Genomic DNA, 27,508 nt, shown 5'->3' with positions numbered 1-27,508 from the left:
AGAACAAGAAGAGTAAACAGTCCGGGCCTCCATGTGTCTGAGAGGAGTAATGGCGAGAGAGAAGTTAAAGAGATTACTGCTAATTATGAATGCAAATCATCTCCATGGCCTTCAGTAGCCATTGAATCAAACCTTCTTATTACAGAAGACCAGCCACAGGATCCCCAAAAGATCCAGGATTAGGGTGTTTCCACGACTCAGGTCATTGATTCAAACTGTCCAAGACAGGAGGAAAGCAAAGCAGAGCTCAAGTCACCCTGAGCCCATGGGGCTACCTTCCTGAATCTTCCACCTCTGAGCACTCCCTCCTCCATCTTTCTTTCTTGATACAAGTTTAGAAAAGTTGGGGCCTTACCTCTGGAGACTTTGTAAACTTCATAGAAAGAATAGAAGTGGAAGCCTAGGGAAGCAAACAGGTAAAAAGATAGTTCCCATCGGGGCAGCATTGCTCCTTGTGACAAAGGGTCCCGTGGCCCACGCTGAGAGTTTCTAGGAAGAGAAACAGAAATAAAAACATTAAACCATAAACATGACACTAGAGGACAGAATCTTACTTGTTCTCCCAGGGACCCATCACTATTCAAGGGGATACAGACATAACCCTCCTCCTATCACACCTCCTCCTGCCATGACCTTATCCCACCTGCATCGCATTGCATCACACACACACACACACACACACACACACACACACACACACACACACACCCTGCCTGCCCAGGGTGGGCAGGTCTTTCCTTATGAGTTCCCACAGCCCCCCATCTGTCTCCCATCACAGTGTACACCAGACACTTCTGTTCTCATTGCCTGCCACACCTGTCTCCCCCTGTGGAGTGGACCTTTAGAGAGTAGGGACCATGATCTCTGAGTCCCAGCACCTAGCACAGGACGTGGAATGTAGCAGGAAAGGACTACTAAATATTCCACAAATAAATAATAAATTATTATTCAAAAGCCTGAATAAAAGAAAAGCACGAATCATCTCCAAACCTCTTCTAAGCCAACAGCATTAACCTCCTTGTTCTCCCCTTCAAATGTCATCCCACAGTTGTTTATAAGAATGGATTAATAAAGCCACTCTGTCTTCCATCTTCTGGGCACTTCTTAAACAGAAGTTAATAGCCTACTAGTTGCCCACCCTGTATACGCAAGCTCCCTTCTTACACAGTAATTGAATTTCTATCTGAACACATGGTTGCTGAGCTCGACTCTACAGTGTATCCAAGTGTGGACATTTGAATAGTTCTGGCTCTGAGGCTGTGGTCATCCCCTTCCTGCTGGGTGGAGTTGGAACAGCCACCTTTGGACCAAGAGGTAAAAGCCACATAGAAAAACAAGACAGAGGCACCTCGGTCCCTGACTGCGTGTACCACCCCACCTCAGCCCCACCCCCAAAACTGCCCTGAACCTCTTATATCTGGACGATTACATGAAAGAGAAATGCACCCCCAGGATGTTTAAGCCTGTGCTGTTCTCCATCTCTCTGTTATGGCTGCCATGTCTATATTCTAAGTAATAAAGCAGGTAACAGAAAGTCCTAAAATGCTGTAAATTAAATGATCAGTTCCCAAATAACAAAGAGTTAATGAAATGTAAACCCTTTTATGGCCCTCATTGCTTTACTTAAACCTCTCCAATATGTCTCATTGTGGATGTCAAATTAAAACAAGAGCAAAATTTTAAGCCCCAAGCAAGCATTTCTATTATGTGACAGTAACGCCAAAAATCAGAATTCACACGTGAGCTCGTTTTACCTTCACAACAGCCAGGTGAAGTAGGTGGAGCAAGGGAGGTAGGCATTTACAGATGAGGAATGTGAAGCACGGTGAGGTCACACAATCAGAAACAACTGAGCCAGGGCTCAAATCCAGGTCTTGGGACCATTGGGTCCCCACCCCACTGCTCAGGTACAGCCACCAGCCCCATTACTGCCAGTTCACAGGGTTACTTGTCCTTAGGGCCTGGCTCGGAATCTTCCACACACAAACTCCTTTCTTCAGGCTACAGGGAGACGCAGCAGGAAGGGATATAAACTTTAGCTTTTGTAATAGGGAAGAACAAATCTGACTCCATGTTGGATCTGTTTTGCTTAACTTTTAACCTTTGTATTCTATTGCATTTGCTACAAGTTAAAAATATTGCCTATAGCCTGAAACATACAGGAGAGCCCATTCTCAAGGCTCTGACCTTTAATGGTATAATACTTTTTCGTTCGTATAGAGATAAAAAGTTGCAGGACAGAGAATAACATTTGTCTTGTTGGAGGTTCACAGGAACATCATAACCATCTGACCTACATGGACAGCTGCAAGAACAAAGGATCCTGACAGTAAGATGTTTGCAACAACCAGCCATACCCTCTCTCCTTTCACTATAAAAGAAACCTGAATTCAAATTCAGGTAAGATGGTTCTTTGGGACACTAGTCCACCATCTTCTCAGTCTGCTGGCTTTCCGAATAAAGTTGCTATTCTCTGCCCCAACACCTTGTCTCTCAATTTATTGGCCTGTTGTGTGGTGAGCAGTACGAGCTTGGGCTCAGTAACACCTTCATAAAATATGAGGTCAGAAATCAGTGGTCCTAGAACCAGAGGACCCTCTGGTCATTACCTAAAAGTTGCCAAGCCAGTCTAGTCTGAGTTTCTCCTGCAGATCTCCTAAAAAATCCAGAAGCAGCCACTCATGCTCTCAATCCCAAGCTCTCTAAGCCCTAGTACTCCAACAACGCCTTCTCAGGTTCCCCTACTACTTTTCAGAGCCACTTCTAACTTCATATATTTCTAGTCACACTTTATTTTTAAATACCTGGCATCTCCTAGAATATGTTAAGATTTCTTTCTGGAACTTTGTAGGAATATAGTAATTTTCAATTTACTGGGAAGTGAATTTCAACCTCTGGGTTTCGTATTGTCTCTCCTTTCCAAGGATGTTGGTATTACTATATTGGATGACTTTCCTCAATTTGCAAAGAGCTGAACCCCTCTTGAAATGCTACTAAATTTGAACATAAATAATCTTGGAGATTAAATCAAAGTTCCTGAAGCCCTGCTCTTTTGAACCTTTTCATGGACATTCTCCTTCTAGGACAGTTCCCCTGAATTAGTGATTTAACTGTCAGGACACTAGAAAACTCAGCGTTATAACATTTTCCTTTTTGATGCTGCACTTAGCTACAGTGTATATGTTTTGCAGACATATACACAAAGTTACATAGTAATAAACAACAAAGCAGCAGGGCTGTGTCCTCATATCTAAAATCTGGGGACTGGACCAAATAGCCTCCTGCTGACAGCGTATCAGGGAGAGATGCATCAGGGAGAGATGCAGACCTAGGGTAGCCTCCTGCTGACAGCGTATCAGGGAGAGATGCATCAGGGAGAGATGCAGACCTAGGGGAGACTGGGCTCCGCCGCTGACTGGCTGAGGAATTTAAGTGGATCACAACTTTCCAAATACATTTCCTCATAGAGTTATTGAATGGATTAAATGTAAAATGTTTACCCAGGGCCTGGCACAGAGCAAGCACTCAATAAACATTAGCTAAGATCTGCCAGAAGAACCAGTTAGTAAATTTAACTCATCAGGAGCTTACCTAGCCAGAGCCCTGGTTTCCTTCCAGAATTGATGACAGCTAACTGACCATCCATGGGGAGAGGGGGTGAGCATCCTACCTGCCGCTGGGCCTTCTTCAGCTGACCGGCATCCCCAGAATTCTCTCCAGTTTCTCATCCCCATCCTCTCCCCACATTCGACCCAAGGCCACCCCAGACAGCTAACAAACTGTCCTTGGGAGCCACCTGGAGAGCTTTCTGACCACTGTCTCTTCTCACCACCTCTTTTCTTAGCCCCAAAGGAATTATATACAGTCCTCACTTTTCTTGCCTCATCATTCACAATCCCAGGAATGTGACCTCAAAACACCACCACCACACAGACACCCACCTGTCCTTCTTAACAGATCTTTCTTCCTTAATACTTCTTTTCAACTCTTGTCCACTTATCTCAAGAAAATTCCGCTCCCCAGTGTTTTCCCCCCTCCCTGTTCACTTCAGCTGTGCACTCAGAGAGCCAATCAGAGTAGATATGTTTTAAAGGATTCAATGACACAACAGAAAGCTGTACCTTTGGGAATGTAACTAGAACTTTTTTTTTTTTTAATGTCCAAACCCATAAACGTTCCTAAAAACTCTCTCAGAGACTTCTCAAGTTTCCATGTCTCATTTTCTAAACACGCTTATGTTCTTCTTTAGGCATAAGCTACCACGATGAAATCAAAGCCCTTACTCAAATGTGTAAGTAATGCCTCTTTTCTGTTTTTCATGCATAAGATTCAGTCCTGCAGCAACATTATCAGCTAAGTGGGCATCCATTCGATAGCCTAGAAACTCGTCACCATTTGTAACATGACTTCTATAGGAAACAGCCAATCTACAGCAACACAGCCTGTTTTTAAGTAGGAGACTACCTGATCGATCTATATAAAGGAGGTTATAGTACTGATATGTGAGAGCTAAGGCGGGTTGCTGGGATGTCTGATGGGGAACATGTGTCTGAGAACACTTCCACTTTGGTGGGAATACTGGTCAGGACTGTGAGGAAGAAATAAATGGGGACAGTTTAGGAGCCAAGTGGCGGAGGGTCTTAAACATATATGATGACAGGCTCGGATCTGATTACGTGAAGAAATCTCAGGCTTGTGAGCCAGCACATTTAATTTTTTCAGGAAGCTTCAGGAAGAAGCCCCTTGACACAGCAGTAGAGACTAAAGGCAGGGAGGTCAGCGATTCAGGCTCGCGGTGGGAAGTGGAGAGAAAGTGCTGGAACCAAGCAACAGAGAGGAGGGAAAATTAAGTTGCACCTGACACCAAGTTAGTCCAGGAGGCATTGCGGGGGGAGAGGAAAATAAAAGACATAAAATAGCATCTCCAAAGCTGTCAAGACTACAGTGTCTCAAAGCTGAATATTATTGATGAAAGTGAGAAACGGGCACAAAGTGAAGACAGAGAAAAAACGCATTTAAGATTAGGTCTTGGAAGAAAATCATAGCAGAGGTTTCCCTGGGATTAGGGGAAAGAAGTCAAACTGGAGGAACAAGATTTCTCTACCCCCATACTGGGTATAAGAGCCCCCAGCTGGGTATTTCCAAAAAGTATGATATTTATCTGGGAACTGTAGAACTCAAGCGGCCCACATAATAAAATCTTAGCTGGAAAATGGCAAGAATTCCTCAGCTTAGAGGGATTTTTCTATACTGAAGCAATGTACATTTGCATTCACATTGTAATTTAACATTCCACCTGCTTTCAAAGATGCCATCCACTCTCATTCTCACCAGGAGGGCTACCTGTTAGCTCTTTTTTCAGGAATCAGAATCTTGCTCAGAGAAAAGACAGGATCTGCCCAAGGATCCAGAGAAGCCAGCAATGGAGCAGAAAAGAGAACCCAAGTTCTCAACTCCCACTCTCTTAGGCAGAAATCCTGTTCTTTACTCTTGGCAGAAAAGTATAGCTCACTATGCCAGAGCGTGAAGTGTGCATACACAGAACTTCTGGAAGATGCTTTTCCCCAGTAACTTCCAATATCTTTTCAAAAATCTTTTATCCAGGCTTCCCTGGTGGCGCAGTGGTTGAGAGTCCGCCTGCCGATGCAGGGTACACGGGTTCGTGCCCTGGTCCGGGAAGATCCCACATGCCGCGGAGCGGCTGGGCCCGTGAGCCATAGCCGCTGAGCCGCTGAGCCGCTGAGCCGCTGAGCCTGCGCGTCCGGAGCCTGTGCTCCGCGACGGGAGAGGCCACAACAGTGAGAGGCCCGCGTACCACACACACACACAAAAAAAAGTCTTTTATCTTTATTGTTGATAAATACAACACATGGATTCCAACACTCCCACATTAAATTCTTTACTGCCCCTCACCTTTGATATTTAGCGCTAAATGGGCTATCACCAAATACACCCACGCACCAGAGGACTTTAAAACGGCACCCGCAGCATGAAGCTAACAATCTCCAGTGCCATCACCATCATCACTCCCAACTAAACTGAAATTTTTCTCTGAGTTTTCCCAGAGTTTAGCAACAGCTGTACTACAATAAGTAGTATTTACAGATTACTTATGCTGAGAAAGCACTTTACAAGTATTCTTTCATTTAATCTCCGTAACAACTCTTTGAGGTTGGTACTTCTGGTATCCTCATTTAACACAAAAGATGACCAAAGCCCAGAAGGATCAAGAAACCTGCCCCAAATCACACAGCTAGTAAGCAGCAGAGCTTAGATTCATACTTATCAAGTCTAATTCCAGAGCCTTCTCTCACCCACCTCCCTATTCTTACAGAGTTCACAGGATTCATTTTTTCAACATCTATGACAAAATCAATTCATTGGGAAAGTTAGAAGATAATATAAGCTATATACATGCAAAAGAATTTAAAGTTATGTATAACGTAGATACACCCCAGGAAGAAAATCAACTAGATGTACTCAAAATACACATGAAACATCTAACTCGTACGTTCCTTAGAAGATTTACTGAAGAAGACAAACTAAACCAAACCAATTTACCTCGGAAATAAGAGGGGAAAGTCAGGAGTTATATAGAGGTAAGGAATGAATAAAATGGAAATAGTTCTAAATTTAGGAACAAATGAGCACTCTGGAAACCACAAAGTAATAACGTAAAAGGAACCCATGCACACTGAAATGACAATGGCTTTGAAGAAAAGAAAATATAATAGTAGAGCAATATTCTAGCACATCTGGAAAAGATGTTAGGAGGCTTTTGCTCTTTTCCAGGTAGAATTTGATGAAACCTATTTTGCAGAATATAAATTACATGACTTTCACCAGGAAAACCAGGCCCAGATTCATCGTGTCTTCTCACAGTACAGTGTTCTCCAAACCCTGCTTAAGAGTCTTACAAAGAGTCTTATTCTTCTACCCACGTGATACTACGGAGAAACGCTTTTCCACACCCAGAAAGCCTTCACCAACGCACTGGAATGATCAGTTAGATTGACGAGGTCCATTGGGCTGGGCAAAAGTCTAATTACAGAATAGTTAAAAATACATATCACTACTTCAAAATATGCACCAAATGTTATGTATCACTGTGCAATGAACCATTCCCGAAACACAGTGGCTTAAAATAACAAGATCTATTCTCTCTCGTGATTCTATGGGATGGCAATCTGGGCAGTTCTTCTGCTGATCTCACCTGGCATCACTCATATGACTAAGTCACTGCATGGCTCAAGGAAACTGGGGAGGACAACATGATCTCACCCACATGTCTGGCATTTTGTGCCGGCTGTCAGCTAGATGCCTTACTTCTCCTCCATGTGGGCACTCATCCTCCAGTAGGCTGGACCCTTCATAGGATGGTGGCTTCAGGGTCTTAAAAGAACAAAGGCAAGAGGTGCAAGGTCTCTTAAGGACCAGGCTCCAGAATTCAAAGAACATTTTATTGGTCAAGAGCCCAGCCCAGATTCAAGGGGGAAGAGAGAACAGCTTCCATCTCTTTACTGGAGGAACAGCAATGGCACCTAAAAAAGGGGCGGGGACGTAGCTTACCATACCAGTATGTTAGAACTCCTAATAAATAAAATCTGGAAAGTTAGTGGGAAAACTACATCTCATAGTAGGTCTTTATTACATAAAATGTCACAAAGGTTGAGAGAGATGTATATTTTAAAGAATTACGTTCTCAAATCAAAATTTCAAAATCAATATTGTCATCTGGTCTAATCTCCAGCCAGTTTGGGAATTCCTTTTACAATAACCTACCTGACCACTTCCAGCAACACTGCAAGGCAGGGAAACTCTGTTTCTAAGAAGTTCTTATTGTTATCATCTTTTTTTTTCTTAAACTGAGTCAAAATCTGCCCCTCTATTTCTAAAAAACGTTCTGCTACTAGTCCTATTGTACCTGCAGGAACTAAAAGCACGGAGGCCGGATAGTATGATAGTTTAGAGGATGGCTCTGGAGTCAGAATGCCAAAGGCTGAATCCCAGCTTTGCTACTTTCTAGCTGTGTGACCCAGCACAAGTTGCATGACCTCACTGTGCCTCAATGTCCTTACTTATGAAATAGAGATAATAATAACCCTCAGAGAGTTGCTGTGAGGATTAAACGGGTTTACAAAGAGATAGAATCTTACCTTGGCCATTGTAAGCTCTAAAATGCTCATTCTTGTTGTGTTTAATATTACTGCTACTATTAAGTATACTGAAAGGCTTAATTATTCTTGCCAATCATACTCCTTCAAATATTTAGAGATAATTAATGCTACCCGCTCCATCCCAAGCCCTCTTCCAGGACAAACCCCCACGCTTCCTTCAATCATTTCAGTGGCTTGCTTCCCAGACCCTTTCCCATTCTGTCAGTTGTCTCTTTATAGTATAGGTACCTAAAGCTGAACCCGAAATTCCAGCTGTGGCAGAGCAAGAGTAGGACAAGACCATCGTCTCTCTTCTTCCGAAAGTATACGTCAAATAGTGAAATCTTAGACTCATTCCTGCATTCGACAGATATCAGTGAGCTCCTACCGAAGATCAGGAACTGCACTATTTGTGAAGGCAAAATATAAAGATTCCGTCTGTAGGATCCCCCAAATACAGCTACCCCAGAAACGTCCATGCCCTAATCCCTGAACATGTAAATATGTTACCTTACATGGAAAAGGGACTTTGCAGATGTGATCAAGTTAAAGATCTTGAGATGAGGACATTATCCCTGATTATCTATGTGGGCCCATGTAATCACAAGGGTCATTCTAAGAGGGAAGAAGGAGGGTCAGAGACAGAGAGGAGATATGATGATGGAAGCAGAGGTTAGATAACCCTTTGAGGATGGAGGAAGGGGCCAAGAACAAAGGAATGGTAGAGGCAGAGAACAGCAGCAACGAAGAAAGACACCATTCCTCTGCCTCGCCCCCCACCACTCTAAGCCTCCAGAAGGAATGCAGCCCTGCCACCCCATTGTGGACTTCTGATCCCCAGAACTGTAGGTAATCAATTTCTGTTGTTTGAAGCCACTAAGTTTGTGGTCATTTGTTACAGAAACTAATATGCTACCCCTGCCCTCAATTAGTTCATGGCCTAGTGGAAGGAAAGTACCTAATTAAAGGGATTTATATAAAACATCAGAATATTTTAATCTAATGGTTATAAACTTTAAACACTTAAATTGCAAGAAAATGAAACCTGAAAACAAAAATTTTGCATTCAGTTCTCAACTTAGCATTTTTTTTGGCTTCTGTCTCACACTGATATCAATCTTAATATCAAACATAACTCTTAAGTCCTTTTATATGAACTGCCCTTAAGCCAGATCTCTGCTGTTAAAGATTGGCAGAAACGGAGTCAGATTTATAAGCCCCTAGTTCAGAAAAGCTACTGGTGTGATATTGCATCCTTTCCCCGGAAAATTCTCAACCTATTTTAAGCCTGTTTAATCACCGAGAATCATGCCCACCACATCTTCCACTCTCCAGATTAGGGGCATCGTGAGTGAATCAATTTTTTTAATAATATATTTTAAGTAAACTTTGTATTAAAGTATGCTTAAAGAAAAAAAAATGTAAGGCTTTCCAAAAGCAGACTCACGCCAGGAATTACTGCTCAGATGAAAAACTGAATGCCCCTTCTGTTCTTTCCTTATAACTCCACTAAAGGTGACCACTAGCCTGACTCCTAACGCCCTAGTTTATTTAGTTTTGCCCATCTTCGGACTTCAAAAAAAAAAAATGGAATCACATAGCTCTTACTCTTGTGTCTACCTTCTTTTGGCCCCACTTGCAATAATTTGTTATTCTTATTACTGTGGCGTATACCATTGTATAAGCAATTTACTTAGGCTTTTGTCCATTCCACTCTGGATGAACCCATGGGTTGTTTCCAACTTGGGGCTATAAGGAATAATACTGCTCTGCATATACTTTTACATGTCTTTCGGTACAAATACGCCTGTCTTACTGCTTAGTGGTTATCAAAGAATGATAGACACTAAACAGGAAACTAGGTCATAGGGGATGTGTATGTTCATCTTTAGTAAATGATACTGCAAAACAATTTCCAGAAGTTACACTAATTTTCATAACAATCAGCAATGTATGAGAAGTTCAGGTTTTCCATATCCTAACCAATACTCAGCATTGCCAGGTTTTTGGGTTTGTTTTTTGTTTTTAGCCACTCTGTTGAGTATAGAGTGATATCCCATTGTAGTTTTCATTTGCGTTTCCCTAATTACTAATGAGGTTAACCACTTTTTCATATGTTTATTGGGAATCTGGAAATCTTTTGAGGAAGTGACTTGCCCGTTCTTCTACTGGGCTTTTTCTCAATGATTTGTAAAAATTATTTCTACATTCTGGGTATGAGTCCTTTATGGGATATAACCATCACAAATACCTTCACCCATTCTGTAGCTTGCCTTTTCACTCTCTTTATGGAATCTTTAGATGAACAGTAGTTCTTACCAATATTTTCCTTTATAACTACTGCTTTTTGTGTCCTAGTCAATAAACCTTTGTCATAAAGGTGTTTGACTTTGCTTTCTTCCAGAAGCTTTCTTGTTTTAGATTTCACATTTAGGTGTATGATGTATCTTGATTAATTTTTGTGTATGGGGGTGACGTAGATGATCAAAATTCATCTTGTCCATTTGCAATATCCAATTGGCCCAGCATCGTTTACTGAAAAGGCTGTCCTTTCTCCAGAGCACTGCAGCGCCACTTCTCTCATACATCAAGAGACCTCATACATGTGAGGTTGTTCATGGATTCTCTACTCAGTTCCGTGGCCTGTCTAGCACTGCGCCAACACCACGCCGACAAACTACGTACAGTACTATCTATTAGCTTGAGTTTTCCAATTTTGTTCTTTTACTTAGATTTTCTAGAATTTCCAAATATATTTTAAAATGGGCTTACTATTTTTGGAAAAAATCTGCTGGGATTTTGATTGGGATTATACTGAATCCACACATTTATTTGTAGAGCAATGACTTACCCTTCATTATTTTAAAACTTTAAATTCTCTCAGTAATGTTTTACTTTGCAAAGAATTTTTATCACAAATGGGTGTTGAAGTTTCTCAAGTAGTTTTTCTCCTTTATTCTGTGACTGTGGTTAAATTATTTATTGATTTTCTAATGTTAGACAAAGTTTACATTCCTGGAATAAATCCAACTTGGTCATGGTTTGGTATCCTATAAATATAGGTATAGGCCGCTAGATTTGATTCACCAATACCCATTTTAGGGCTTTTGCTTCTTTTCTGTGAGAGTTTGGACTATAGTTTCTTGTAACCTCCTTATCAAACTTTAGTAACAAGGTTATGCTGGCCTTATAAAAGCAGTCAGGGAGTATTCCTTCTTTTTCATTTTTTAAAATGTTTGTAATATTGCACTAGTGACACCATCGAGGCCTGGAAATTCTGCTATGAAAAGATTTTTAATTACATATTTAATTTCTTTATAGATATGGAACTATACAGATTTTCTAGTTCTTATGTCTTATGAGGTATTTTATTGAAAAAACTTGTCCATTTCATCTGAATTTTCAAATGTATTACCATAAAATTGTTCATAATAACATCTGAAGATTTTTTAAATGTCTGTAGGATATGTAGTGATAACTCCTTTTTTCTTCCCTGACACTGGTAATACCATACACCATTGGAGGGAGGGAAGGGAAGATGGTCATGCATTATATGACACAAATAAATCCACTATCGCTGGAATATTCTCCAGCAGAATTACGCACAGAAGGAGCAAGAGAGGTAGAGCATGTAAACAATCCAGCAATTCTCTCTCAACAGCTTTTATCATCACAAACAACCGTGCACCTGCGGAAAAGGAGACACGAACTGAAGGAGAAGGGAACAGCCATTAGTAACGCTGTAGGGTGGCCAGCAAGAACGTGGAGGAAGAAAAACCACCACTGGCTGGGTTTGTAATCTCGATACCCAGCCCTCCACCCACAAGATGTCCATAGGCAGAATTCAGGAGGCCATGAACTTAAATTTCTTTTCTCATATGTCTGTATTTTCGCAAACCTCTAACTGAAATTCAGGATTTCATTTGATTGTAAGTGCGAAGAGCAAATCACACTAGTAAGAGCATTTCTGGTGACTGTCACCAATAACTGTCACAAATTCTGTCATACTACAGTGCAGCTGTTGCAAATACTGCAAAACATCATTTACATGGGCATCACTACTTTGAAATTCTGAGACTTACCTGATACAGCCCTGAATTTTGTCACTTAATGCACTAATCAAGAAAAAAAATACTATTATAAATGTTGGGGGGTTTACACTATTTTGATCACTGTTTCAATATAATTTGTAACTCTATGTACTTTGAAATGCCTTTTAAAAATTGGCTTCCCCAGACTCCAAAGAAGTCCATGGCACAAAAAAAGGGTAAGGAACCCCTACAAAGAATCAAGGCTCTCACCCAAGCCATGGAACTCCCAGGCAACGGTTAAGGAGCACTTCCCTTTGGCCAGGCCCTGGCCTGGAAGAAGACACACAGATGAGTAAGGCTCACCCTGGCTAGTCCCTGACATTACCTTCAGAGCTCCCACCAACATCTAGCCACCCACAAAATGACTGCTCTCTCTAAAGACTTGGCCTTCACTCTAAGTTAGTCTATATAACTTACTTCCCAAGGAGGGGGCAAAGTAAACAGCAGATAAAGCATAGGCTTTGACCCAGAAAGAGGAGTGCAAAACCCGACCCCAGCACTTACTTTCTGTGGCTCTGGCATCTAAGTATTCCTTTCTTCTGCTGTGAAAAGGGCTAACACTAGGTATCCTTCCCAGTTATTGCAAGGTTTAAAAATAATGGATTTAAAGCACCTGACAAGCACATCGTCCCCATCACTATTAGCTGAATCTTTCAAGTCAGAACTGACGGTTCCTACCCAACACTTAATCACAGTTAGGGGCTGCCACTGAGAAAGGAGGGAGACAAATTATAGGAAAGGCGGAACATGAAGAATGAAAGGGAAAAAAAAATCATACTTATTCTTCAAATTCCAGTATAAAAACCACCCCCTCCTCAGGAAAGCCTTCCCTCTCCTCGTGTTCCCATAGCACTTATCACATGGAAGTAAACTCCTAGCTGTGCGAATGAATGAAGGAGGAATACAAATCAGAAAAGGACAGAAACAGTGAGTCGCACCCCCATATAATGTAAACCACCGAGGATACCAACTGGCTAGCCTGACTGCCCTGATCCAAGAGCCACGAAGCAATGAAGCAGCACATTTCTCACCGCCAGTGCTATCCATCCTAGTACCTCTCCCGCCCACTTTGTAGGGCTTGAGAGGAGGAAGGCCTTTCCACATCAAGACTGATGCCACCTAAAGGCCACAGGTAGAAGAAAAGAGGGAAACTGAGTCCGGAGAGTAGAAAGCAAAAGTCTCTAACTTTGGGGGTCACTGGAACCGCAGCAGTCAGGCAGGCGCACTTCTAAGATCGCCAAGGGGACCGGCGTCCACACTTCCAGCAACAGTGCCAGAAACTGGGGACGATGCCAAGGATGGGGGACGCTGGCAGGGGCGTGAGCGGACTCGGCCGGCCGGGGGTGGAACGCAGCCTTGACCCGGGCGCACGCCCCCCTCACCCCCCCGCCACCGCCTTTGTCTTCGCTCCTCTGCTCCGCCCTCGGGCGCGCACGCAGGAACGGGAATTGGAAACAGAAAGCGTATCGGGCGTTTCTTTTTCTCAACCGAGTCAGTCGAAGCAGAAAGTCAACACCTAACTTCCCGAGGACCCGCTACGATCACCAGCTACCAACCTCCGGGCTGTCCCGGGTGGCGGCAGCGTTGGTGACGCTCACGCGCGCCCCGAATTCCCAACAACCCTCTCCGCACCTCCGAGCCGGCGGCGGCGGCGGTGGCGGCGGCGGCGGCGGCGACGGGCTTCCCGGGAAGCCGCCCTCTTCCCCGGGAGCGGCGGTTGGAGAACCAGCCCCGCGCGCGTCCTCGGAGCACGTCCCCGCCGCCGCCGTGCCCGCGCGCGCCGCTCCAGGCCGCCGGGCTCGCAAGCAGGCGGCGCCCCGGGAGCGGTGGCGAGCAGGCCGCGCGGTTGCAGGGGTCCCGCAGGAGGACTGCCCGCCACTCCGCACCCGGAGCGCCTGGCGCCGGCCCGCGTAGCCCCAGCCCCCGCTCACCCGTGGGCCCCGGTGCCTGCGCCCAGCAGCGCACGGACCTCTCCACCCCCGTTTGTTAATTGCACGCCTTGGGGCTGCAGGTTTGGGAGCGGAAGTCACCTGAAGTCCAGCCCCAGTGGTCCCCACGTACTTTGTACGCGAAAGGAGGTAGCTCGGTGGGGTGGAAAGAGGGCGGGCCTTGCCGCTCCGGCGGCTTCTGGAGCTTGCTGTGTGAATTTAGCTGAGCCTCCTGTGAGCCTCCTTGTCCTTCTCTGTAAAGCGGAAATAAGCTTCCCGGCTTTCCTGGAGAATTAGAGTGAAGACCAAATGGGATGAACTTCATGAACTGTAAAGCAGCTTACAAAGATGATCAGCACTGCAAAATGTATATCAGTGATTTTGAATAGATCGTAAAAGAGTGGAAGATCTGAAGCTGCCTTGGACCGTGACTTTATGCCAGGTGTTACTCAGAGGCCTCCAACGCCAAGGCTGCCAGAGTTCCACAGACTTTCCTGGGCAGGAGAATCACCTGGGCTCTTGTTAAAACCGCTGGCACCTGGATCCCTCTTCAAACCAAAAGAATCAGACTCCCCAGGGGAGGGGTGTTTCAGGTGGTTCTGTGGTCAGGTGAACGTGGACAACTCTGCGTTAGGCAGCAGGAAAATACAGAGGCTGTGCTCAAAGTTTATTCTAGCAGTCATTGAAATAGTCCAGGAGATTATTTTTCTGATCGCAAAATTCTCTGGGAAACAAGAATATAAACTCTCTGAGGACAGGAACTATCTCCTCGTTCAGCTCCCACCATCCGCAGCCCCAACACAGTACAGGATGGTGTTAAGTAAGCAGGTGTAAATAAACTAGTCCCAAGTAGGAGTGCCAGATGTAGCAAATAAAAATACAGGATGCCCAGCTAAAATTGAATCTAGTCTCAGATGAACAATGAATACTATTTTTTTAGTATCCGTGTGGCCCATGCAATATTTGGGACATACTGATGCTTTTTTTAAAAAGTATTTGTTGTTTATCTGAAATTCAGATTTAATTGGGCATCCTGTATTTGATCTGGCAACCCTCACCTGAAGGGTTTGGCAGAGGAAGGGACAGAGTAAGAACTCTCACTACTCAGGTAGTGTCAGACTCAGGGACAGGAATGAGATAACTCCTGTGTTATTTCTAAATGACACTATTGGCAATAATGTAGGTTCACTGTCATTTACATTTAACCACTTTCTGCACACACAACATATTCACTGGAAAACACAAATGAAAATAAGGGCAGATTCCATCATAGGTAAATTAGAAACATCAATTAAATAAAAATAGTCAAAATTGAAATGTAAGCAATAGACCGGGGAAAGTACTTGCAGGAATTATGATACAAAGTGTTACTGTTTATTATATATAAATTAAATACAATTAATAAGAAAACATTAGAATCCAATTGTAGATGAGCAAGACACATGAATAAACAATCCACTAAAAAAAACTAGGATATACAATAAGGACACAAACATACTGAAAGAAGCTCAAAGAAGTGCAAAGTAAAATAACACAATTTTTCACAAAAATAGTTGACAAAAATTAATAAATGACATTAAAGGCTGGCGAGGGTGCTGTGTGACAGCACTTACACACTTTTTAGGTAGTTAAGCGATTTGGCAATATCAAAACCCTTACAACTATGAAAACCCTTAATGTTTAAACCTTTTGATGTTGAATTTTGTTTATGGGAATAAATCCAAAGGAGATAATCCATAATGTAGAAAATGCTCTTTACAAATAAAGATTTCAATTTTAATTTATATTGTTTTAATTTATACCATAATAAGGTAAATATAGTATAATGCACCAAAATATACTATAACTGGGGGGGATATCCTGAAAATTCCCTAATTTTCCAAAAATAAAAAAGTGGAAATTAAACTAAAACTTATATACTCTGTCATCTATTATACTTGCAACCTCTTAAAATAATGGTTACTATTCATATGTAATATGATCATAACTAAATTTTTTTTTTTTTTTTGCGGTACGCGGGGCTGTCACTGTTGTGGCCTCTCCCGTTGCGGAGCACAGGCTCCGGACGCGCAGGCTCAGCGGCCATGGCTCACGGGCCCAGCCGCTCTGCGGTATGTGGGATCTTCCCGGACCGGGGCACGAACCCGCGTCCCCTGCATTGGCAGGCAGACTCTCAACCACTGCGCCACCAAGGAAGCCCTAAATATTTTTTTAAACTTGTGCATGGAAAAGTGATTGGAAAGGAAATAAGGTTAAATTTGGGTGGTGGGACTTTATTCTTAATTTTTCCACTTTTTTATTAAGCACAAATTAATTTTATAACAGAAAAATCTTAAGGTGATACCCCCTGAAAAACAAAGGACTTTTCTTATAATGTCAGTTTTACAAACTCTAGAATCTCACCATTGCACAATCATGTATTAAATGCTGAAACTATCTAAACAGTAAAAGCTCCTTAAAACATTTTCCCTAAATATAAACACCTTAGCCAACTCTGCATGCTGTCTGTTAACCTAGGGTCTATCTTAGCAAATTGTTCTATGTTGAATCTATCAACTTTGTCATTCACATAACCATACCGTAATTAAAGTACCTTAAACATTATTTTTAATTCAGCAAATTATATACAGCCTTGGGTTTTACATTCTAAAAGGGGACAAGCTTAATAGCATCGAGTTTTTTAAAATTTTGTAGTAAAATACACATAACACAACATTTACCATCATAACCATTGTTAGGTGTACAGTTCAGCAGTGTTAAGTATATTCACGTTGTTGTGCCACTCCAGACTCTTTACATCTTGCAGCACTGAAACTCTGTACCCATTAAAAAGTAACTCCTCACTATGCTAGTCCCTGGCAACCACCATTCTACTTTCTGTCTCTATGAATTTGACTACTCTAGGCCACTTATATAAATGGAATCATACAGCATTTGTCCTTTTGTGAGTGGCTTATTTCACTTAGCATAATGACCTCAAGGCTTAGCCTGTTGTATCATGTGCCAGAATTTCCTTCCTTTTTTAAAGCTGAATAGTATTCCTTTGTATGTATAGACAATCTTTATCCATTCACCTGTCAGTGGACACTTGAGTAGCTTCTACCTTTTGGCTACGCTGAATAATGCTGCTGTGAACATGGGTATATAAGTACCTCTTCCAGACTCTGCTTCCAATTCTTCTGGGTATATACCCAGAAATGGAATTGTTGCATCAAATAGTAATTCTATTTTTTTAATTTTTGGAGGAACAGCCATACTGTTTTCCATAGCCTGTTTTCCATAGCTGCACCATTTTACATTCCAAGCAACACGTACAAGGATTCCAATTTCTCTACATCCTCACTTTATTTTGAAATTCATTTGTTTTTTGTTGTTGTTTTGTGTTGTGTTTATTTGTTTGTTTTGATAACAGCCATCCTAATAGGTATGAGGTGATAAATCATTGTGATTTTGATTTGTATTTCTCTAACGATTAGTGATGCTGACCATTTTTCATGTGCCTATTGACCATTTACAAGTCTTCTTTGGAGAAATGTCTATTCAAGTCCTTGGCCCGTTTTTTAATCAGGTTGTCTTTTTGATGTTGAGTTGCTGTAGGAGTTCTTTATATATTCTGGATATTAACCACTTATCAGACATATGATTTCCAAGTATTTTCTCCCCTTCTGTGGGTTGCCCTTTCACTCTGTTGATTGTGTCCTTTGATGCACAAAAATTTTTAATTTTGATGAAGTCTAGTATATCTATTTTTTTCCCTGCAAGCACTTTGGGTGTCATAGCCGGGAAATCATTGCCAAATCCAGTGTTATGAAACTTTTCCTCTAATATTCCCCTGTTTTTTTTTCATAGTTTTATAGTTTTAGTTCTTTATAGTAGATATTTTATCCATTTTGAGTTAATTCCTGTATATTGGGTAAAGCAAGGGTCCAAATTCATTCTTTTGCATGTGCATATCCAGTTTTCCCAACACCATTTGTTGAAAAGTATGGACATCTCGCAAAGGCCAGGGTTTAGAGTGGAAGGAGTGGATGGTTGGATATTCAGCCCCTTTTGGAAGTGAGAGGGAAGATAACTGGAATAAATGTCAGAATCTAGACACCAGGAAAAAAGTTGTGGGTGTTGAAGAGGAGAGGATTTTCCCTTCTCTCTTCAGTGCTTTACACGTAGGCGGAAGTATCTGGCCTTCAGTGATCTGTGCCTGTCTTAGAGCAGAAGTATCAGGGTTCTGGAGCTCCCTGACTCGGAGCTGAAGTGGCCAGTCCAGGGCCCAGACATAGCCAGAGCTGCTTTGCCTTGGAAGGCCTCTGTTCTGACCATTCAAGTAAAGCCAGAGAAATTCCTCCCTGGAGTTGAGAAGCGAACCATGCCTAGAGTAAACTGACCAAAATTGATGATAACTGAGGTTTAAAAGAGGAAACTAATTTGTGCCTTGGTATTATGTTTCTTTAAAAGCAAAAATATCAAAATTAGTATGTAAATGTGGCCAATTAATGGTCAGTCATTCTTTATACCATTATTTTGATCCTAAAGTCATTAATCAGGTGCCTTCACTGGGCATGTTTTCTCTCCGGCCCTCTCGGTTAGTGGGGCCTAAGTAGTCTAGTGGGGCCTCCTGTCTCGACAGGCAGCCCTGAGCACCTGGGAGCCACTCTCCAGATGGCAGGACTGGTGCTTAGGAAGGATTAACCAGCCAACTCTTCTTTGTGAATTCAACTATGACTCATAGAAATTATACTGATTCAACAGAGGCACAAATGATTGTTGAGACTTAATTGATAAAGGCTTAAAGATAAAGGAGTGAATTTCTAATTATGAAATTTCAGGCACAGGAAATAATGGGGAGCTATTCAGAAGGATTCAAGGGCCTTCCCAACCCTCACCACCTGGCACAGGCTCTCATCTGCTCCACCTACGAGGATGTTCGCTCTACTTTATGGTGATTTGCAATAGTCAACATTGACCTAGCATTTGTCCAGCATCTACTTTACACACAGCACAAATTGAAGGCTGGGGGAGATTTTTTAAGTGAAAAAAAGACTTGTCCCACAGGAAGTTGCAGTCTAGCTGGGGATTCATCAAATATACACAAAACAGCTAAAAAGTAATAAGTATATTTAAAATAATATAATTCAAACTGCCTATGAATGCTGAAGAATGGATTCATATCAGTAGCGTAAACTCTACCGAGGACAATTCAATGCCACCTCCTCCAAGAAGCCTTCCCTGACCACCTTGGCAAAATTAGTCTCTGCCCGGTCATTCTCTGTTCTATTACACTATTCTTTTATATTTTACTATAGCACTGCCACTCTCTGAACTTCTCTTGGTTTTTTAACAGGTGTTTATTATCTATGCCAGTATTATTCCGGCTATTTGCAAGACATAATACTTTAGTAGATTGTAAAATAAAGCTAACGGGTCATAACCAGACTTAATTTTTTTTAAACAAATTACAATAGAATAGAGTAGAATAGAATAGAATGAGAATCACTGGATTCTACATCACTGGATTTTTATTAAGAATTGTGAACTTGGAAATACTGCATCTGTTTGCTAGGAACAGAATTAAGAGAAATAATGGAAGGCTATGATGAATTTCAGTTGACTAATACAAGTTATTCTGCCTTCTTCTAATTAACATCTCATTTGATATTTTGGTATATGATGAGAATATGACCATCACCATTACAAGACAATTAACCAGAATTTATATTTTATATTAAAATTTTTCAGACTTCATTGTAAAGCATTTTTCTGAAAGAATGTTATCAAACATGATATGTTTCAGGTTTGTGTCAAATGTACATTTAATTAAATTAGCATGAATTTCCCTTTAATGGGATTTCTCCTTACCATTACAAGAGCAAAGAATGATGAAGGGAAAATTGGAGGAACGCCCCAGTTCAAACTCTAGGTATCTAGAACTGTAGACAATGTTGAGAAAAATATTGGCTCTAATAGTAAGCTTCAACTTCATTGGAGGAGCATTCTAAAAAGAAAAAAAGAATGGAAGATCTTATGAGGCAGATTATTTACAGTATTTTTTTCAGTGAGTAAAATCCAACAAAAGCGACAAATCCCAATATATTATTTGTAATGACACCTTCAAAACTAAGTAGGACACTTAGAAACACAGCATACTGGACTTGTCAACAAGCCACTCAAACACTTTTAAATGAAAACAAAAGACGAAAAATTATTGGCACAGTTTCTTAGTTGTTCTACAGACTGTTAATGAGATTTTGTTACATATGGTTTGGCAAAGAGAAAATGGCTCATACAGATGTTAAAACATTACTCTTCTAACATAAATAGAAATGATGCATATGATTTTTAATGCTAAATCAGCTGATAAATTAAAATTTACAACTCTTTGGGATAATACTATTTCTAGTTGAATCTGCACTATTGCAGAAACTTCCAAAGCCATGCTCCTCATGTAGTTAAAATCCAGTATCGAGTTTGAGATCCATCTCCAAAAGAACGTGGATGCTCTAAGTTATTCAACTCTTCTAGTTTATGCAAGATGACAAGGAACGTGTCTGTGTGTGTGCGTGTGCGTGTGTTTAAATTTAACCTGGCATACACTGGGTCAGATGTATTTACAAAACTGGAAAAAAATGCCTTGTCGGTCAATATCTATCAAACTGGAAAAATAATAAAGGAAGTGTGAGTGGTGGAGCCAGCAGATGTGGCTAGAAAACATAACAACAATTATTTAAATATTGTTAAGAGCTACTAATAACACTTGTGCTTAGAATCAATAGGAATTCTACTTGACATCTCTAGAAATGATTCTGCTGTATCTCATGGAAGTGTTTAAAAAAAAAAAAAAGAGGGCTTCCCTGGTGGCGCAGTGGTTGAGAGTCTGCCTGCTGATGCAGGGGACGCGGGTTCGTGCCCCGGTCCGGGAGGATCCCATGTGACGCAGAGCAGCTGGGCCCGTGAGCCATGGCCGCTGAGCCGGCGTGTCTGGAGCCTGTGCTGCGCAACGGGAGAGGCCACAACAGTGAGAGGCCCGCGTAAACCATGGTGAAGGTGTTAAATTTATTAAAGAGAGCTCATGGAACAGCCAAAATATTGACGTGTTTTGTTCAAACTGGAGCTAGCCAGACCCTCATGCTGAAGCATACTGAATGAAGTTCACTGACTGTCCTAAGGGAACCCAAGGAAAATGTGACTCACTATTAAGCATGGTGAGTAAACTCAGAAATGAGTCACATTTTTCTATATGAAAAGCAATCTCATTTGGCAAGCAATCTCACTTTTGAAGATGATGTTTGGGATTTAGAATTAGTATATTTAACTGATGATATTGATTTTTTTTTTTTTGCAGTACGCAGGCCTCTCACTGTTGTGGCCTCTCCCGTTGCGGAGCACAGGCTCCGGACGCGCAGGCTCAGCGGCCATGGCTCACGTGCCCAGCCGCTCCGCGGCACGTGGGATCTTCCCGGACCGGGACATGAATCCGTGTCCCCCGCATCGGCAGGCGGACTCTCAACCACTGTGCCCCCAGGGAAGCCCGATATTGATATTTTTAATAAACTGAAATTTATAACTTCAGGGAGAAAACAACATGATAATTCAGCAAGCTAAACATATCCAGGATTCCAAACGACATTTTGTTCTGGCAAGTAATGTGAAAGCAATCACCCTCGCTCCTACTTGTTCCCAGTATTATCACAACATATTGAAAAGGACATTATCAGTAAAGACAGGGACGGACATCAAATTAGGGAAATTGTTACATTCCATTACTCAGTTTCAAATGTGTAATCATTACTTTCCAGAAGAGAAATTATAAATATTAAGAAAATTCTTTCAGATGAAAAAACCATTTTCTTTTTTAAAATTCTGAATCAATAATTGACCTAAACTTGGTGCCTCAGAGAGGCAAATGAATTATTGCACCTTAGTTCTTCATTTGCACTAAAGGATGATCACAAGGCATTAAATTCGTCACCATTTTAGGGTGAGATTAAAGAAGAATCTCCATTGCCAGGTAAAAAGAATGCATCAGGGGCTTCCCTGGTGGCGCAGTGGTTGAGAGTCCGCCTGCCAATGCGGGAGACACGGGTTCGTGCCCTGGTCTGGGAGGATCCCACATGGCGCGGAGCAGCTGGGCCCGTGGGCCATGGCCGCTGAGCCTGCGCGTCCGGAGCCAGTGCTCCGCAACGGGAGAGGCCACAACAGTGAGAGGCCCGCGTACCGCAAAAAAAAAAAAAAAAAAAAAAAAAAAAAGAATGCATCACTATTATTACCATTATTGTATGAACCAGGATTTTCAAACTTTAAAACTGATTAAAACGAAGGAGAGAAACAGGCTCGTGCGTTGATGCACGAAGTACTGTCCTTGTATGTTCTGGACTGGAATGAACTGAGAAGCGTACAAGCACCTAGTGCACTAAATAAAATCTTGCGTAATTTTTGTCTTTGTATTGCTTATTTGGGAATTTTTTCTATGCTGCATTCAAGTATTAATATTAATTTTGGGGTTTTTTTAATACGTAATAAGAGTGTTACTCTACAAAACGTTTTATTATGTTGGGTGAGGAGAAGAGAAAACGAATGAATTTCTCAGCTGTGCAAAAGTATTCTTACTGGGAGGTGTGATTTGCGAGAAGGTTGAAAAGCACCCAACCTGTTAGTGTCTACCCTCCTCTGAAAACAGCCCCTATAGAATATAAACTCCAGAAGGGCAAGAGTTTGAATTGTCTTGTTCACCACCAAATCTCCAGTACTACATAACATAGTACCTAGTACATAGTCAATAAATATGTGTGGAGTACACGAACTAACCAAATTGCAAGGGAAAAAAATACATAGTTTGTGATTTATCTCTTGTTTGCTTTATCCAGGCATCTTTCTCCCTTCTAAAGATGTGGGTTTTAGAAGATAAAGAGAAGTTACTAGAGTCATTTCCTCTGAGGGCCTGCAAGTTGCTAAGAACCGGGAAGGACTCCAATCCCTTCTAGTTTGGGAGAAGATTGTAGATGACCTTGAGTTCTAGGCTGTAGGAAGAAGCCCTGGATGGGAAGTGACTAAGAGCAATGGGAGGGATCATGTGCAGGTCAAACTACAGGCTTACAACGGACTGTTACTTTTCTTTTTTTTTTTTTTTTTGGCGGTACGCGGGCCTCTCACTGTTGTGGTCCCTCCCGTTGCGGAGCACAGGCTCCGGACGGGCAGGCTCAGCGGCCATGGCTCACGGGCCCAGCCGCTCCGCGGCATGTGGGATCTTCCCGGACCGGGGCACGAACCCGTGTCCCCTGCATCGGCAGGCGGACTCTCAACCACTGTGCCACCAGGGAAGCCCCAGACTGTTACTTTTCAAACTTCACAGAAAGCAGCTGTGCCTTGTGTAAGGTTGCTGAGCTCTTTTTTAGCTGAAAGAGATAGTCTAGTCCCCATCCCTCATCTTATGGAGGTGGAATCAGCACAAAGTAGGAAATAGAAATGAGAAATGGTCTTTAGATGTTGAGGGAGGGGACAGAGTCAAATGTAGGTTAGCTTTCATTTCCTCTTTATAAAATGGGGATAATATTTGTACCATATCACTGAGATGTTATGGGGATTAACTGAAATAGTAAATGTGAAAAGCCAAGTACAGTGCCTGGCCCATAATATGCACTCAGTCATCATTAGCTATTATTGTAACTATGAGCAATAGAACATAAGATGTTTGGAAATACTAACTGAGGTTTGATTTCTTTCTGTGTCTTTCCGCTACTCTTTCCTCTACCATTCTGTCATATTCTATACCTATTGTTCTCAGAGCGTAGAGAAAGCTGAAAATTAGAAGTCTGTTGAATGTCTGAATGGATAACTCGTAGTAGAGATAACATCTTGAAAGGCAGAACTTTCTTTTATTCCAAAAGCTGTGCATCTTGAGAAAGAACCACCCAAGTGTGGAACTGTTTCCTGATTTTTGATTTGGGGCCCAGTGCCCACCCCATGAACCAAATCCCAGGACTAGTGAAGGATAGAAACCCACTATTAGGGGGCAGTGTTTTTCAAACTGTGGGTTGAGACCTACTCGTGGATAATAAGATTGATTTATTGGGTTAAAGCTGGTATTAAAGGAAATGGAATGAAATAGAAAATACCAGAGTACATTGCAGTACAATGGAGTACATTGGAGTAATGGTAAACATTATTTCATGAAGCTGTTGTTTCACTTATGTTGTGTACATGTACTCAGCCGTGATGTAAAATGTATTTCCTACTGTGCTCACAGTCAGTGAAATTTGCACATACCAGAAATGCCATAGCAGAGGGCACGTGTGTCTCTCCATTCAGAGTGTCCCAGGACGAACAACAGCTCCTGGGAGAATTGCTGCATCCAGAATGGTGCTGGGAGAACACGAAAGCTGTAGCCTAGAGTGGCTGCACAGAGTTCTAGGCATCTTGGCAAGGTGGGAAAAGGTATGAAAACTTTCTGTGGCCACCAAGAGGAAGGCATAAGAGGCCGTGAGCCAGCCAAACAGACTCAAAGGAACTAGAGTCTAGACTATGATGATATAGGCAAGGAGAAGCAATGGTGGAAACTTGGACTTCAGGAAATGACACTGGCTTAGGACAATGGGACCATGTGGGAAGAGCTGCTAGCAGTGACAGAGCCTCCTGGTGGGCTGTACACTGCTTTCCCTTCCAAATCAGGGTATGCATAAGCTCCACTCCCCAGACAGGTGTCCTCTGCAGCTTCAAAGACTGAAAGAAGTAGAAGGAATAAAGAGAAGAAAACTCCTGAATAGCTACCCAAAAGAGACCATGTTTTAATCCTGTTTTAGAACCAGAATTATAAAACAGTATGGAGGTACCTCAAAAAATTAAAAATAGAACTATCATATGATCCAGCAATTCCACTTCTGGGTATTTATCTGAAGAAAATGAAAAGTCTAACTCAAAAAGATATATGCACCCCCATGTTCATTGCAGCATCATTTATAACAGCCAAGATATGGAAACAACCTAAGTGTCCATCAATGGATGAATGGATAAAGAAGAGGTGAGATATATACATATATATATATATAAAATATATATTACATATAATATATAATTGTATATATTATAATAATTATATATATATAATTCAGCCATAAAAGAATGAAATCTATGCAAAAATCCTCAAGAAAATATTAGCAAACTGAATTCAACAATATATAAAAAGGATCATATACCATGATCAAGTGGGATTTATTCCAGAGATGCAGAGATGGCTCAATATCTGCAAATCAATGTGATATACCACATTAACAAAATGAAAGATAAAAATCACTTGGTCATCTCAATAGATGCAGAAAAACCATTTGACAAAATTCAACACCCATTCATGATGAAAAAAAAAAAACTCTCAACAAAGTTGGTATAGAGGGAACATATCTCAATATAATAAAGACCATTTATACAAACCCACAGCTAACATCATACTCACTAGTAAAAAACTGAAAGATTTTCCTCTAAAATCAGGAACAAGGGATGTTCACTCGTGCCATTTCTATTTAACGTCGTATTGGAAGTCCTAGCCACAACAATCAAACTATAAAAAGTAATAAAAACATCCAAATTGGAAAGGAAGAAGTAAAACTGTCACTATTTGCAGATGACATGATATAGAAACCCCTAAAGTCTCCACCACAAAACTATTAGTACAAATAAGTGAATTCAGTATAGTTTCAGGATCTAGGTTAATATACAGAAATCTGTTGCTTTTCTGTACACTAATAATGAACTACCATAAAGAGAAAGCAAGAAAACAATCCCATTTAAAATTGTATCAAAAAGAATAAAATATCTAAGAATAAGCTTAACCAAGAAAAAGACCTATACTCTGAAAGCTATAAGACACTGATGAAGGAAATTGAAGACAATACAAATAAATGGAAAGATACCCTGTGTTCATGGATTGGAAGAATTACTATTATTAAAATGTCCATAATACCCAAAGCAATCTACAGATTTAATGCAATCTCTATCAAAATACCCATGACATTTTTCACAGAATTAGAACAAATAATCCTAAAATTTGTTAGGAACCACAAAGACACCAAATAGCCAAAGCAATCTTGAGAAAAAAGAACAAAGCTGGAGGTATCACACTCCCCGACTTCAGACTATACTACAAAGCTGCAGTAATCAAAACAAATTGGTATGGCACAAAAACAGACACACATCAACAGAACAGAATAGAGAGCCCAGAAATAAACCCATGCATATATGATCAATTACTCTACAACAAAGGAGGCAAAAATATACAATGAAGAAAAGAGAGTCTCTTCAGTAAGTGGTGTTAGGAAAACTGGACAGCTACATGTAAAAGAATAATATTAGAACATTTTCTCACACCATATACAAAAAGAAACTCAAAATGGATTAAAGACCTAAATGTAAGACCAGAAACCATAAAACTCCTAGAAGAAAACATGGCAGGACACTCTTTGATGTAAGTCTTAGCGATATATTTTTTGGATCTGTCTCCTCAGGCAAGGGAAACAAAAGCAGAAATAAACAAAAGGGACCTAATTAAATTTAAAAGCTTTTGCACAGCAAAGGAAACCATCAATGAAATGAAACGACAACCTACTGAGTGAGAGAAGATATTTGCAGATGATATGTCTGATAAGGGGTTAACATTCAAAATATATAAAGAGCTCATACAAATCAATATAGAAAGAACAAAAAACCTAATTACAAAATAGGCAGAAGACTTGAATAGACATTTTTCCAAAGACACACAGATGGCCAACAGGCACATGAAAAAATGCTCAACATCACTAATCATCAGGGAAATGCAAATCAAAACCACAATGAGGTATCACCTCACACCTGTCAGAATGGTTATCATGAAAAAGACAACAGATAATAAATGGTGAGGATGTGGAGAAAAGGGAATTCTAGTAAACTGCTGGTGGGAATGTAAATTGGTGTAGCCACTATGAGAAACAGTATGGAGGTTCCTCAAAAAACTAAAAATAGAACTACCATATGATCCAGCAATTCCACTCCTGGGTATGTAGCCAAAGAAAACAAAAACACTAATTCGGGGCTTCCCTGGTGGCGCAGTGGTTGAGAGTCCGCCTGCCGTTGCAGGGGACATGGGTTCGTGCCCCGGTCCGGGAAGATCCCACATGCCGCGGAGGGGCTGGGCCCGTGAGCCATGGCCGCTGAGCCTGCGTGTCCAGAGCCTGTGCTCTGCAACGGGAGAGGCCACAATAGTGAGAGGCCCGCGTACCGAAAAAAAAAAAACAAAAAACAAAAAAAAAAAAACACTAATTCGGAAAGATACATGCACCACAGATATTCACAGCAACACTATTTACAATTACTTACA

The 27,508-nt window shown here is 41.3% G+C and overlaps 1 protein-coding gene across 16 annotated transcripts in view; it reads right to left on the bottom strand.

Annotated features, from left to right (window-relative positions):
* Positions 1-14,430, bottom strand: part of HHAT (hedgehog acyltransferase) — a 368,333-nt gene extending 353,903 nt beyond the window's left edge. For 11 of the 16 annotated variants that reach the window (XR_012331015.1, XR_012331016.1, XR_012331010.1 and 8 more), the window contains exons 1-2: positions 13,880-14,242; positions 356-489 (exon numbers count right to left, since the gene is read on the bottom strand). Coding sequence is in view for 11 of the 16 variants with exons in the window: in XM_073802968.1 (XP_073659069.1) it covers positions 356-446 (91 nt within the window). In the remaining 5 variants the exon portion in view is untranslated. Of the gene's footprint in view, positions 1-355; positions 490-13,803; positions 14,243-14,277 lie in introns of those variants that run through there. The other 5 variants (XM_073802953.1, XM_073802920.1, XM_073802960.1 and 2 more) reach the window with 3 other exon arrangements.
* Between the last annotated feature and the right edge of the window lie 13,078 nt (positions 14,431-27,508).

This window comes from Tursiops truncatus, chromosome 1 (genome assembly GCF_011762595.2).
Source record: "Tursiops truncatus isolate mTurTru1 chromosome 1, mTurTru1.mat.Y, whole genome shotgun sequence".
Lineage (NCBI taxonomy): Eukaryota > Metazoa > Chordata > Mammalia > Artiodactyla > Delphinidae > Tursiops > Tursiops truncatus.
The sequence above is the reverse complement of the archived record's forward strand: the minus strand, read 5'-3'. Positions and strand labels throughout refer to the sequence as shown.